This window comes from Malaya genurostris, chromosome 2 (assembly GCF_030247185.1).
Source record: "Malaya genurostris strain Urasoe2022 chromosome 2, Malgen_1.1, whole genome shotgun sequence".
NCBI classification, from domain to species: Eukaryota; Metazoa; Arthropoda; class Insecta; order Diptera; family Culicidae; genus Malaya; species Malaya genurostris.
Genome location: NC_080571.1, coordinates 169955925 through 169970353, shown reverse-complemented (window position 1 = coordinate 169970353; position 14429 = coordinate 169955925). Strand labels below are relative to the sequence as shown.

General features: G+C 35.4%; 1 protein-coding gene across 13 annotated transcripts in view; it reads right to left on the bottom strand.

The window, feature by feature from the left end:
* Positions 1 to 5351: 5351 nt before the first annotated feature.
* The window catches only part of LOC131432380 (uncharacterized), a 159188-nt gene continuing 150110 nt past the window's right edge, over positions 5352 to 14429 (bottom strand). For all 13 annotated transcript variants that reach the window (XR_009229838.1, XR_009229842.1, XR_009229846.1 and 10 more), the window contains one exon: positions 5352 to 5757. Coding sequence is in view for 2 of the 13 variants with exons in the window: in XM_058598614.1 (XP_058454597.1) it covers positions 5476 to 5757 (282 nt within the window). In the remaining 11 variants the exon portion in view is untranslated. The remainder of the gene's footprint in view (positions 5758 to 14429) is intronic.

Sequence of the window (14429 nt, the reverse complement as noted above, 5' to 3'; positions counted from 1 at the left end):
AGAAATACTGGGCAATCATAAAGAGGAGACACAAGGCAAAGGGACAGGTTGTCAAAGACATCAATCAGATGACGACCTGGTGGAATAAGATAGTTAAAACGATGGACGAAGAAGGTGTGCGCCGCCTAATGAGCCGTATTACAGGAAAAAATCGAGAATTCTTTCGAAACCGTGACGAATAATGTTATCCGTATTTTTTTAAAGTATGAAGAAAATGCAACATTTGTATAAAAACCCTTCTTAATCCACCTAGTGGTGTTATAATGCCTTTCTCTTCTTTCATAACAGTCTCATGAAAATGTATTTCATAATTTTATTAAATAATTTCGGATACTAATTTCGAAACTAATTGATTCAGACTGATTCGAATAGTTCACAAAAGCATGTCGACTTTTTGGGACTTAGAAAAAATATGAAAATTTTTCTAAGTCCCAGAAAGTTGATTTTTTCAAAAATTTTTTTTTTGAGATGACACTAAATTTCGATGTTTCATGCAGTTTTAAGAGTTTCGGCATCAAAAAAAAAAATTTCGATTTTGGAAATTTCATGTACTCCCCCCTATGGTACTTTTTCAAGATCGAAAATTGTCAAACCTTTACCACCGGGCAACACCCCTTAAGCATGTCCGATTTAGGTCAAATTTTGCATGAAGGCTTTTTTTCGAGTTGCTTAAACTTTTGAGCACTAGAACTTAACGAAAATAGAGGTGATCCCAAAATATGGCACCCTTATAATATATATATATATATATATATATATATATATATATATATATATATATATATATATATATATATATATATATATATATATATATATATATATATATATATATATATATATATATATATATATATATATATATATATATATATATATATATATATATATATATATATATATATATATATATATAAATATATATATATATATATATATATATATATATATATATATATACTACCGTCACTTATACCATCATATATCTGGAACCAAAAGTCACAACCATTTGATCTTCGAACTTGATCAATGGCCCGATAGTAGCTTTCAAACGAGCCCAAGTTTGTTAAAATCGGTTCAACCATCTCTGAGAAAATTTAGCGCGTTCAAATACAACGCTTTTTGTCGGTTACGTCACTTATACAATCATATCTCCGGAACCAAAAGCCACAGCCATTTGATCTTCGAACTTGATCAATATATATATATATATATATATATATATATGTGTATATATATATATATATATATATATATATATATATATATATATATATATATATATATATATATATATATATATATATATATATATATATATATATATATATATATATATATATATATATATATATATATATATATATATATATATATATATATATATATATATATATATATATATATATATAAGAGCGGTTAAAATCAACGTGTTTTGTCGGTTAGGTCACTTATGCCATCATATATCTGGAACCAAAAGTCACAACCATTTGATCTTCGAACTTGATCAATGGCCCAATAGTAGCTTTCAAACGAGCCCAAGTTTGTTAAAATCGGATCAACCATCTCTGAGAAAATTTAGCGCGTTCAAATACAACGCTTTTTGTCGGTAACGTCACTTATACAATCATATCTCCGGAACCAAAAGCCACAGCCATTTGATCTTCGAACTTGATCAATGGTCCGACAGTAGCTTTCAAACGAGCCCAAGTTTGTTAAAATCGGTTCAACCATCTCTGAGAAAATTGAGCGCGTTCAAATACAACGTTTTTTGTCGGTTACGTAACTTATACAATCATATCTCCGGAACCAAAAGTCACAGCCATTTGATCTTCGAACTTGATCAATGGCCCGACAGTAGCTTTCAAACGAGCCCGAGTTTGTTCAAATCGGTTCAGCCATCTCTGAGAAAATTGAGCGCGTTCAAATATCTTCGAAAAGTGCACACACATACACACACATACATACACACACACACAGACATTTTCCGATCTCGACGAACTGAGTCGAATGGTATATAACACTATGGGTCTCAGAGGCTCCGATCGAAAGTCGGTTTTTCCAGCAATTCTAATACCTTTCTATAGAGAAAGGCAAAAGGATCTTGAATTCAATAATAAATAACTAAAATACAGGCAATTGTTCTTGTTCCAATTCTATCGGTTTTAATTAGGTTTTTAATTTTTCATATTTATTTCATCCAAGTACAAAGCATAACGTTCCAGTACTATGATTCTGTTGTTCAGTTCAGTTAAATTTACATTTTAAGTGATACTATTATACATATTGCATCTTTGTTACAATACAGTTTGGTTTGTTTTGTTTCTTATTTCGTATATGAATCTTGAATTTCACTAATTTAGTGACGTTTTGGTAAAACTATGCTTCTGGAAATCCATTGCACTATATCGTGAAGGAGGAGCTCGGAAAATTCAGTAGTAATTACTTTTAAGAATTCTACGAAATGTGCGATAAGCTTCATTATTTCGACCGGAAATGATGACATTGACAACGGTTCGGTAGGAAATGAGTAAACATGGTTGAACAATAGAGGTGGTGTCTAATACTCGTTAATCGATTTCGATCAATTTTAATTACTTTTTTGTAAAATAAACATTATTTGTGTGTAGAACTAAAGAGCCGCAGCATCATATCCAAAAAGCCTTGGGCTATCCTAATTCCCGACTTCCTGTTCCTGAAATAGTGGTCATATACTCAAAAATGGAACTCACTCACTTTTCGTAGAGATCGCTTGACCGATATTTACAAATTTAGGTTCAAATAAAAGGCCAAAACTCCTAAGCTTTGCGCGGATGCAAGTATTTAAAATTTCATTTTTGCCATTTTTAAAATTATAAGCATTTAAAATTTAAACCGTCGTTTAAAGTACGATAGCCGAATCATATAGAGTTTTATAAAATTGACCAAAATTAATATAGTTTGTTAGTCATGTTAACAGATGGTCATTCGAACCGACTACATTTACACCGGTTGCATAAGTACCTGCAATAGCAAAACTGTTTCAGTTTGTTGGTTGTACTAATTGATGCGTAATCAATTTTTTTGCTTTTTATTTAAAGAAACAATAAAAAGTTTTCCAAATATACCACATATATGAGAATGTGAGAGTATGAGTACGAGAAAGCCATCAATACACCACTAGGTGGATTAAAACAGGTTTTTTATAAATATCTGGTATCTACACAGAAAAAATTTGATCACGACACCAACCCTCTTGGGGAAAACCACGTGTACTCACTTCTCACACTGGTGCTGGAACGTTTTGCTTTGTGTTTGGATGAAATAAACAAGTTTTTGGTTGTCATAGAATCTGTGGCAGACAACTTCTGCACAACAGTTTCAGAAACAGTCAAATTTGTCTGTACAGTCCTCAACTGTTTGTCTGCCGACTATGATCACATTGTTACAAATAATCTGCACACTTTGACTGCATACAGATGGACAGTCAAGCTGTTTTGACTGCTTGCAGACAACTGCGAACCGATTACACTATATTACAGTCAAACTGCACAGGTTTGTGCAGATAAACTGGCTAATGTAATCGTAGCTTAAGAATCCTTCCAGGTTGGGACTCGAGCAAACGACAACTGGCTTGTAGGACCAGCGCCCCAAGCATTGAACCTCCCACCCGGTCTGTGATCGAGGAAACGATATTTTAAAATCAGCCACTCATATTGAGTATCAGTAAGGTTATGCAATCACTATGAAAACCGACTTTTAAACCGAGGCCCGGAGGGTCGAGGGTCATATACCATTCGACTCAGTTCACGAGTACGCAAAATGTCTGTGTCTGAATGTGTATGTATATATGTCTATGTAACGTAGTAGTATAGTAAGCTAATGAATTTAATTTGTGTACGAGTTCCGATTCCTGAGTTACGGGTTAAAATGTGCCAAATGAATTGAAAGTTTTCACTCAACTTTCTCAGAGACCGCTCTTCCAATTTTCACACGCTTAGGTGCAATGAAAGGTCTTACAATTTCTCGAGTTTTATCCGGATTCGACTTCCGGCTCCGGAATTGCAGAATGATAAGTATAAAAAAATCATTTGAAGAGCAGGGTTTTGTAACTACATGTTGCTGAAAAATCGAGCAAGGTACTTTCAACTGGCTATTTAATTATTCAACTAACTTAGGTTTGGTTAGTTGTTGAAAATACATTGATTTTGGGTATACCGTATACTCGTTCCCGTTTCCGGAAGACCCGAAATAAGTGAATGTGTACTCCAAACCGGAAATCACCCCAGTTTCATAAAATCGGCCACTGTTTTATGGTGTCAGACACTACAATTCTATTTTGTTCGAAAGACTGGAACGACTGGATGAAGCGTGTTTAAAATTCAAGCTGCCATGTAGAGCGAAAATGCAAAAGAAAACGAAGAATTCCTATAAACTCAAAACTTTTTATAAATTGAAAAGATTATGCTAGTGTATACTGTTGTATAGTTTTTTGAAGATTCTTGTAGTAATATTTATGAAAATATGTGTTATATGAGAAAGGTATCATTACACAACTAGGTGGATTAAAACAGGTTTTGTCGTGAATACGACTTATTTTACTATGGGGCGCCTTTTCAAAATTTACCCTCTGAGAGAGTAATAAGTTTTAATTAAGAAATCAAGTACGCCCCATTTAAAAAAAAAAGATAATATTAAATCCATTGTTTTTATGAGCAAGTATATGAGTTTGGATATAAAACCTGCTACTTTACAAGCTATTACGCTTGGAGGCACATGTATTGATCTCGTATTTGCTAGAAATGTCAATGTAGAAAGCCGTAGATGATATGAAAAGTATGAATGTCATATTATAGGTTTATAGTATCATTGATCCACCCAGCGAATTATTTTTTTCTTCATTGGACGATTATAATTTGTTGTCAACAGGGCCACCGCGAGGGGAGGGGTGAGAAAGGGGAGAAGCACCCCGTGCCTGGACTATTTCAGGAGACCCAGAAATTCAAGTGTTTATTATTTTTCATAATAAAGAAATTTTCCATAATCTAAACTTGTATCATGAGACTAGGAAACCATTAATACGGATTTTTATCAGTTAGTGCAAATCGAAAATCACTGAATTTTTCTATTACATACTCACAATTACACTTTAATACACACACGTACAAACAATCGCATTCATATACGTACATACAGCCATTTTTTTATTTCAGTGAACTAATTTGAATGATATGTGACACTTGGCCTTATATATGAGTAAACATAACACTTATTGAAAAATCGGTTACCTCTTGAAAAAGGGGGGGTCTACTTAAGAAATCTTTACTCATATGTTAATATTATTAATAAACTAAAAGACTGTCCAAACAGCATACGAATGTCATCCAATATATATTGGTGAATAAATTACTTAGGTTCACTTCAGTTTTATAATATTATGGTTCGTGATCGAGTGCTTCCTCGTTTCTCGCACTACTGATTCCTTTTCCTGTGTCTTCAAAAGTATAATGATAAATCATCTATGTCAATTAAAGTTGCATCCTGGCTCATTTGAAGTTCGTCTCGTTGCATCAGTAACTGAACCAATTCGTCGTTTAGCCTTCCGATGTACCTTTGTAAATCGTCAACAATTACTTGTAGTTGAACGTTTTTCAAGTTCATTAAAAACTGACGAGAAACTCTTTTTTTATCTTGTTGCATTAGAGCTCCAGTTTTTTTAACAGCTGTACGGATTATTCCAGTAATCGAAGGTAACTCCAAGTTGTTGCAGTTATCATCCTATAGGAAGAAGAATAGATTGAAAATATTTGTCATTTAATGTATTTAATTAATGATTAGAAGTACTGGTTAGGGTTAGAAGTAAAAACTCCTGCTTTCATTTAGACAGAAAATAACGAAAACGATTTTCAATTACTTGAATAGGAATTTGATTGATTAATGTTTTTGTTTGTGAATGAAAAATTTACTCCCAATATTGCACATAACCTTCGTGTAGCTAATTCATTCATCCATCCCCGGTGCAAATATCCTGTCTTCGAATATGCCCGTCCCGAACAACTTTGAACTATTCACTGCACGAAAGAGAGAAAGGGTGAATATGAATAAGAATCGTAGAGAACCTGAATCTACTAATATATTTTTCGTTTCTGGTATACATCGTGCAAGTTCGTTTTAAACATTCGTTTGTCATTCGTTCATTTACTTTACTCTTCGAATTGGTTCGAATAGCGTCACTGCGATGATCGTTGGATTCCATTCTTCACGAAGTATTCTTCATCTAATAAATTTATCATATCTCGTTAGGTAGCTGCAATTGGGGAGTGCTGGAATATGGTTCATCACACACATATAAGACTATGGTACTAATGCTGGGAAAATTGCATTTTTAATATTCGAGCAACAATGTTTACTACTCGTTTTTCCCAATGCATTCTTATATTGGAGAATACTTTGAATGATGAATTCGATGCACCTGAACTGCTATTCCGCTGGGATCTTCGAGGCACAAGAAAAGCTGGCAATGTATCGTTATTAAATTCAGATATCACGAGGCAGCCCTCTATACACACAGACATATATATATATATATATATATATATATATATATATATATATATATATATATATATATATATATATATATATATATATATATATATATATATATATATATATATATATATATATATATATATATATATATATATATATATATATATATATATATATATATATATATATATATATATATATATATATATATATATATATATATATATATATATATATATATATATATATATATATATATATATATATATATATATATATATATATATATATATATATATATATATATATATATATATATATATATATATATATATATATATATATATATATATATATATATATATATATATATATATATATATATATATATATATATATATATATATATATATATATATATATATATATATATATATATATGTATATATATATATATTGCTTCCGCCGTTTTTTCCAGAATTAAAAGCTTTATTGCGAAGTGCTTACAGATGTATTATTCAAAGTATTGTCCATCGCTAGCGACAACTTTCTCCCACCTGTCCGGCAATTTTCGAATCCCGGCTCGAAAAAAGTAGTCCTCTTTTGACGCTATCCATGAAGCAATCCATTTTTCCAACTCTTCGAAGGATTGAAAATGTTGATCTGCCAGACCGTGTGCCATCGAGCGGAATAGGTGGAAGTCAGAAGAAGCGACATCTGGGGAATATGGCGGTTGGGGCAAGACTTCCCATTTCAGCGTTTCCAGGTACTTTTTGACCACTTTTGCGACGTAAGGCCAAGCATTGTCGTGTTGGAGGATGACTTTGTCATGCCGCTCTTGATTTTGTGGTCACTTTTCTTTCAGCGCGCGACTAAGGCGCATCAGTTGCATTCGCCCTGAGATGGTTTCATCCGGTTTTAAGAGCTCGTAGTAAATCACACCGAGCGGATCCCACCAAATACAAATCATAAACTTGGCGCCGTGAAAATTCGGTTTTGAATTCGACGAAGTAGCATGCCCTGGCTTTCGCCATGATTTTCTGCGTTTAGGATTATCGTATCAAATCCACTTTCCATCACCGGTTAAGATTCGATGTGAAAACCCCTTACGATTTTGTCTTTGAAGCAGTTGCTCACATACAAATAGACGGCGCTCGATGTCCCTCGGTTTCAACTCGTACGGCACCCAGTTTCCTTCTTTCTGAATCATGCCCAGGGCCTTGAGACGTTTTGAAATAGCTTGCTGAGTCACTCTCAACGATTCGGCAAGCTCTTCTTGGGTTTGGCATGAATCTTCATCAAGCAATGCTTCTAGTTGTTCATCTTTGAAGGTTTTTTCTCTTCCACCACCATGTTTGTCGTCGACATCGAAATCACCCTTTTTAAAAACGTTGAAACCACTCCCGACACGTTCTTTTACTCAGAGCAGCATCACCGTAAGTTTCTGAGAGCATTCGATGCGCTTCAGCTGCATTTTTTTCGAATTGTAACAGAAAAGTAAAACTTCCCGCAAATGGCGAGAATTGGGCACATAAACAGATATTTTCGACCGTGCATAATAACCTCACTTGAGATGACGGCGATGTGATGGCACAGCAACTTAGGCTATATTGCCAGTTAATTTATGTTTATAGTCCAATGGACTTTCTTTTCATTGGACAACAAGAGAAAATCTCACTGTGTGGCTACGTCGAGTAGTCAAAGTACGGATAAAAATCCTTTCTTTCTTGCGAAATATTCGAAAGTGCTCATCCGTTGAGAGTTTCACCGGAAGTGATTGTTCTTCATATATTCGTATTATGGCAAATGTTATTGCCAATAACACTGCTTTCTCACTGCCAAACATACCCATATTTCAATCTTATTTACCTCGTTTAAAGATTCGTTTTTTAATATGTACATGACAGATTGACGAATATCAAATGTATTCGAACAAAAAAAAGAAAGAGGAGCGAAATAGGCAAGACACATACGGCGAGTGAATGACGCAATTTTTCCTACTATGACAGCAGCCGGAATGCAGTTGATTGCCAGAATTCCTCATAAGCGGATAATTGCATAGTTCACACCAAATCGAACTGCACAGTATGAAAGTGTGCTAAATCCAAAATGTGATCATAACTTAAACTGCTCTGTGCTGAAAGAATTCTGACGTGTATAAACGACAACTCTATTATATGGTTCTATTTGCTTCTTTTCTGCTTGTTGTTTAATTCGTAACCTGGGTTACCGGTTATACAGATACTCATGAATGCTCTAGTGAAAACTATTTTTTCGTTGTTTTCGGCAGACATGTTTGTGACAAAGTAGTGTGGTTTAGGTACATCGCTAAACCGTCAATGCGTTGTAACTGTCGAGAGCAAAATAGTACTCTTCCTTGAATAGCTCTGCGACTGTAATCGGTGCAGATTTAATTAATTTTTCTCGGTTTGCTATGACGTTTTAGCGTTCACTAGTGAGTAAAAATTATGTAACTACTAATACGAAACAGATATTAAATAGACGTATGAGGTTCATTGAAATTCAATAGTTTTGAACATTTTCATTGGCATATTATACAGCGCGGCAGCACAGACCATACAGCATAGAGAGTCTCATCGCATGAAACAGCCCGCCGCGTTTGTTTCAGGCGATTGAGGTGCGGTTTGTGCGCTGTGCCATTAGAGTATGCGCGTACAGATGTGGTAAAAACGAAACATAAGTGTACAAGCCAATTGTATCAGAATCGACTTCACAGTCTATTTGTAAGTCTATGACTATTGCATGGCCAGTGCTACGATACTACAAACACTAAGAATATTTCGTCATTTTCCTCACTCGAAATATTATCTGTTCTCAATCCTCAAACGATGGCCCACCAAAAAGTAGAGGAGTATTTCGCATATCTTGTAGAAAACTACTTTTCAGGCAAAATGGAAGAGAATAGGACTTGAATAAAAAAGGCGGGTGGGTAATGTCAGAGACATAACTAGATCTCGCCAATACGAATCAAATTGGCACGCTTCCTTCACACTTCCGAATATCAATTAGTTCATCGATTGTGTGAACTGTGCAAGCATTCCTCTTCTTCACTGCTAGAATTAGAAATGATGCACCTACACTAAAGTACGGATAAGTTACATCAAACATTCTGACACAGAAGTAAACATTACGAAGTAAATTTTGTGGTTCTTTTAGTTATTTTGAGTCTGGCAACACTGTTGATATTAATAGTTGCTCGTTTCTATAGCTACTTCTGGGACCTAATTAAAAGTGTTCATTTAAACTTTTCGAACGAAAACTTATATAAAGCAAAGTCTTGGCATTACATTCCTTTTGTGGAATTTGACCTTTCTGTTTCAACAGATTTCGCAGCCGATTCTTAGTGTACAGAATCATTGCATGGCTAGTACTATGGATCCTACTGACACTAAGAATCCTTCCAGGTCGGGGCTTGAACATACGACAACTGGCTTGTTTGACCAGCGTCCTATGCATTGAACCGCCAACCCGGGACTTATATTTATAACTTATATATAACTTATATTCAACTTGTTATTTAGTTTATTTTCATTCAGAGCTAGTTGTAGGATTGTTAAAATGTGCCTGATAATCGGTGTGCTGGCCGAATTTAGTTCTGTGGATTTTGTCCTAGGAATCATTTTCGATTGACCATTTGTGATCGGAGGTGTGGTAGTGCCCCTATCGGGTTACTCTAATCAGCCGTTGTGTTTGTTTCCCTCCTGTCCGGAAGGGCCGCAATTGATGCGCCCAGTGTCGATCGTGTAGTAGTGTGCGGGATTAGTGATTCGGTATATCGATACATACGCTGCCGGTGCTAGTACATTGTGTTTTTTTTTGCTCTGGTGTACCAACGCTCAACACACACTGCGTGCCTGGGACTCACTTCGCTAACGCTGTCTACCAACAGTAATAGTGATAGCTTGAGATCTACTGGGTGGCAGTGGTTGAGATTGTGCCGGTGCATTGGTTCTGCTTCCTCGGTAACGACACCCGTTGCATTTTTGTGCAGAAGGTTCTCGCTGGGCGCGTGCTGTTAACAGTCAGTAAGTGTGTTCGTGCGTACTTTTTCTACGAGTGAGGCTTTGGTGGAAGTGGATTTAGTGGGCCGATATACTGGTTACTGTCTTGTCGGTTCACGTTTTTTGATCGACAGGTTCAGCGCGTTTCTTTTGCGGTGTTGTGGGTGGTTGGGCGCACATCTGGCTGTGCGATTGATCAAGGTAGGTGTTTGTGCTCCATTAATCCTGTCGACAATTTGTATCGTCTGTGTTTATTGTGTGCGTCTAGATTACTAATTGTTGTAATGTATCAGGAAGGTATGGCTGATGAAATGTCCTGTGGAATTGTCATTACTAGTCCTGTGAAAATCGATACATTGAAGCATTAACTATCCTCGCTGACTGCTACTGTTAATAAAATTGAGAATAATTATGCAAAGGAAATTAAAAATCCGTAGAAAAAAACGCGATGATATTCGGCTTGCCCTCACTCCCCAATGAAAATGTGAGGGAGCTTGTGTTAAAAACATTCAAATGTCTTGGTGTTTGTCCCGCGATTCCGTGGTTTCGTCATCCCGATAGTATGTGGGTAATAAAAACAGCGGCGCTCATTTTCCAATAAGAGTGGTCTTTAAAAACGATTACAGAAACAGTTCTAGATAAGAAGCAGGAACTTCTGCTGTTGAAAAATCCTTTAAGACTAATGGAACTGAAATGAAAGTGGCAGTTCGTAAGGAGCTTATTAAATATTATATTGATCGTGTTATACATTTTTACATTTTTACATACATTTTATTATATTGATCGTGTTATACATTTTTACCGATCCACACAATTCACGTCTCCTTCCCCAAGTGTCATATACCATTCAACTCATTTCATCGAGCTGAACAATGTCGGTAGGTGTGTGTTTTCTCGGAGATGGCTGAACCGATTTTGACAAACTTAAATTCAAATGAAAGGTCTTCCGGTCCCATACAGAATTCCTGAATTTCATCCCGATCCGACTTCCTGTTCCGGAGTTATTGGGTAAAGTGTGTTCAATATTGTACACCGTCAACTAAACTGGCGGAATAAAAACCGTAAAAAATGTTGTAAACTGGATTCAAAACCGTTATACCCAATCTTAAGCTCAAATGAAAAATCTTACGGTCCTACCAAAAATTACTGCATATTTTCGGATACAACAAACATTTAAATCGTCATTTAACAGTTCGGCTGAAAAGTTCGTATCGTTTAATAGAAATACACATGTTTTTGCCAAAATTCGTTTTTATTATTCAACATAATTGCCATCAGAGGCGATACAGCGATTATAGCGATCTTCCAACTTTTCGATACCATTTTTGTACAACGATTTGTCCTTTGCCTCAAAATAGGCCTCAGTTTCAGCGATTACCTCTTCATTGCTTTTAAATTTTTTACCAGCGAGCATTCTCTTGAGGTCTGAGAACAGGAAAAAGTCACATGGTGCATAGTCTTGATGAAACAAAACTTTTTTGCCTTTATCATATAGAAAGGTTATGCAATCACTTGAAAAACCGACTAGTGAAAATTGGCCCGGAGGGCCAAGTATCATATACCATTCGACTCAGTTCATCGAGCTGAGCAATGTCTGTGGGTGTGTGTGTGTGTATGTGTGTGTGTGTGTGTTTGTGTCAAATAATCTCACTAGGTTTTCTCGAAGATGGCTGAACCGATTTTGACAAACTTGGATTCAAATGAAAGGTCTCGTGGTCCCATACGGAATTCCTGAATTTCATCCGGATCCGACTTCCGGTTCCGGAATTATAGGGTAAAGTGTGTTCAATATTGTACACCGTCACTTAAACCGGCGAAACAAAAAACGTAAAAAAATTTCTAAACTGGTCTCAAAACCACACAAATCGAAAGTCATTATCAGTAGGCAACTAAACAAACCGATTCCGGCTATCCTGGTTCCTGGTATCCGGTTCCGGAAGTACCGGAAATAGTGGTCATATATACCAAAATAGATCTCACTCACTTTTCTCAGCGATGGTTTGACCAATTTCCACAAACTTAGATTTAAATGAAAGGTCTCGTTGTCCCATACGGAATTCCTGAATTTCATCCGGATCCGACTTCTGGTTCCGGAATTATAGGGTAAAGTGTGTTCAATATTGTACACCGTCACTTAAAATATTTTCGGATACAACAAACATTTAAATCGTAATTTAGAGTGCGTTCTAGAAGAGTTTATGTGTCATGTTAGTTGGTGGTCGGTTCTTTGGTTTGTGGAAATGTGGATGACTCACGCAATCAAAGCATTGTTTTATTCTGTATGTTATACTAGTTAATGCACAAACAAGCTCTTGGTTTGTTTCAAAAATCGAAGAGATAAATTTTGAATGGAATACCACAATATTATATGTACATGAGAAAGGCATCATTACACCACTAGGTGGATTAAAACAGGTTTTTTCTTCTTCAAATGAGGCCGTTTTTTGAAATTTTGTCCTTCAAACGCTCTAATAACGCTATATAATAATCACTGTTGATGGTTTTTCCCTTTTCAAGGTAGTCGATGAAAATTATACCATGCGAATCCCAAAATACAGACTCCATAAGCTTACCGGCCGATTGTTGAGTTTTTCCACGCTTTGGGTTCGGTTCATCGCGTGCAGTCCACTCAGCTGACTGTCGATTGGACTCCGGAGTGAAGTGATGGAGCCATTTTTTGTCCATTGTTATATATCGACGAAAAAATCGGTTTTATATCGATATAACAGCTCCAAACTCTGCTCAGAATCATCAATTCGTTGTTGTTTTCAATCGATTGTGAGCTCACGCGGCACCCATTTTGCACAAAGTTTTCTCATATCCAAATATTCGTGAATAATATGTCCAACACGTCCCTTTGATCTTTAGGGTGTCAGCTATTTCGATCAACTTCACTTTACGGTCATTGAAAATCATTTTGTGGATTTTTTCACGTTTTCATCGGTAACAGCCTCTTTTGGACGTCCACTGCGTTCATCGTCTTCGGTGCTCATATGACCAGTACGAAATTTTGCAAACCACTTACGAATTGTTGCTTCGCCCGGTGCAGAGTGTGGAAAACACTCATCAAGCCATTTTTTGGTATCGGCGGTACTTTTTTTCATCAAAAAGTAGTGTTTCATCAACACACGAAATTCCTTTTTTTTCATTTTTCACAATAACAAAAGTAGCTTCACTCAAAATGCAATATCTCACAAACTAATAATCAGACAGCTGTCAAATTTATACACGCGCGTGGTCTACGACTGAGAGAGTAAGAGTAAGTATGTATTTTTGCATTTCACAAAAATTGCATTTTTCAATTCGTTGTAACTCGGAAACCGATAATTGTACAAATATGGCGTTCAGGAAGAAGTTGTAGGGAATCGATTAAGCACTCTAGAAAAAATATACACTGAAGAAAATTTTGATTTTTTTTCTCAATAATTACAAAATAGTCCGAAAAAGTTAAATAAAAAAAATCAGGGTTTTAATTTTTTTGATAATATCTATTTTAATTTTTTTTTATAATATCTATTTTATTATTTACACCTACAGATTGATAGCTATCCCATCCGTGCCTTTTGAAAAATTAAGAAGTTACAGCTAAAACAGTTTACGGGTGCATGCAAATAATCAAGTTCTTCTCGTTGTAATTCGGAAACCGTTAATCGTACAAAAAAGACGTCCAAAACGAAGTTGTAGGGAATCAATAGGGCTCTCTAAAAAAATATACACTGAAAAAATTGATTTTTTGTCGTGAATACGACTTACTTTACTATGGGGTGCCTTTTCAAAATTAGCCATGCGGTAGAATGGGCAGAACTTAATCGTGAATATCTCGACTTGTATTAATGGCAGCAACATAATTCTTTCACTATTTCATCAAAAATATGA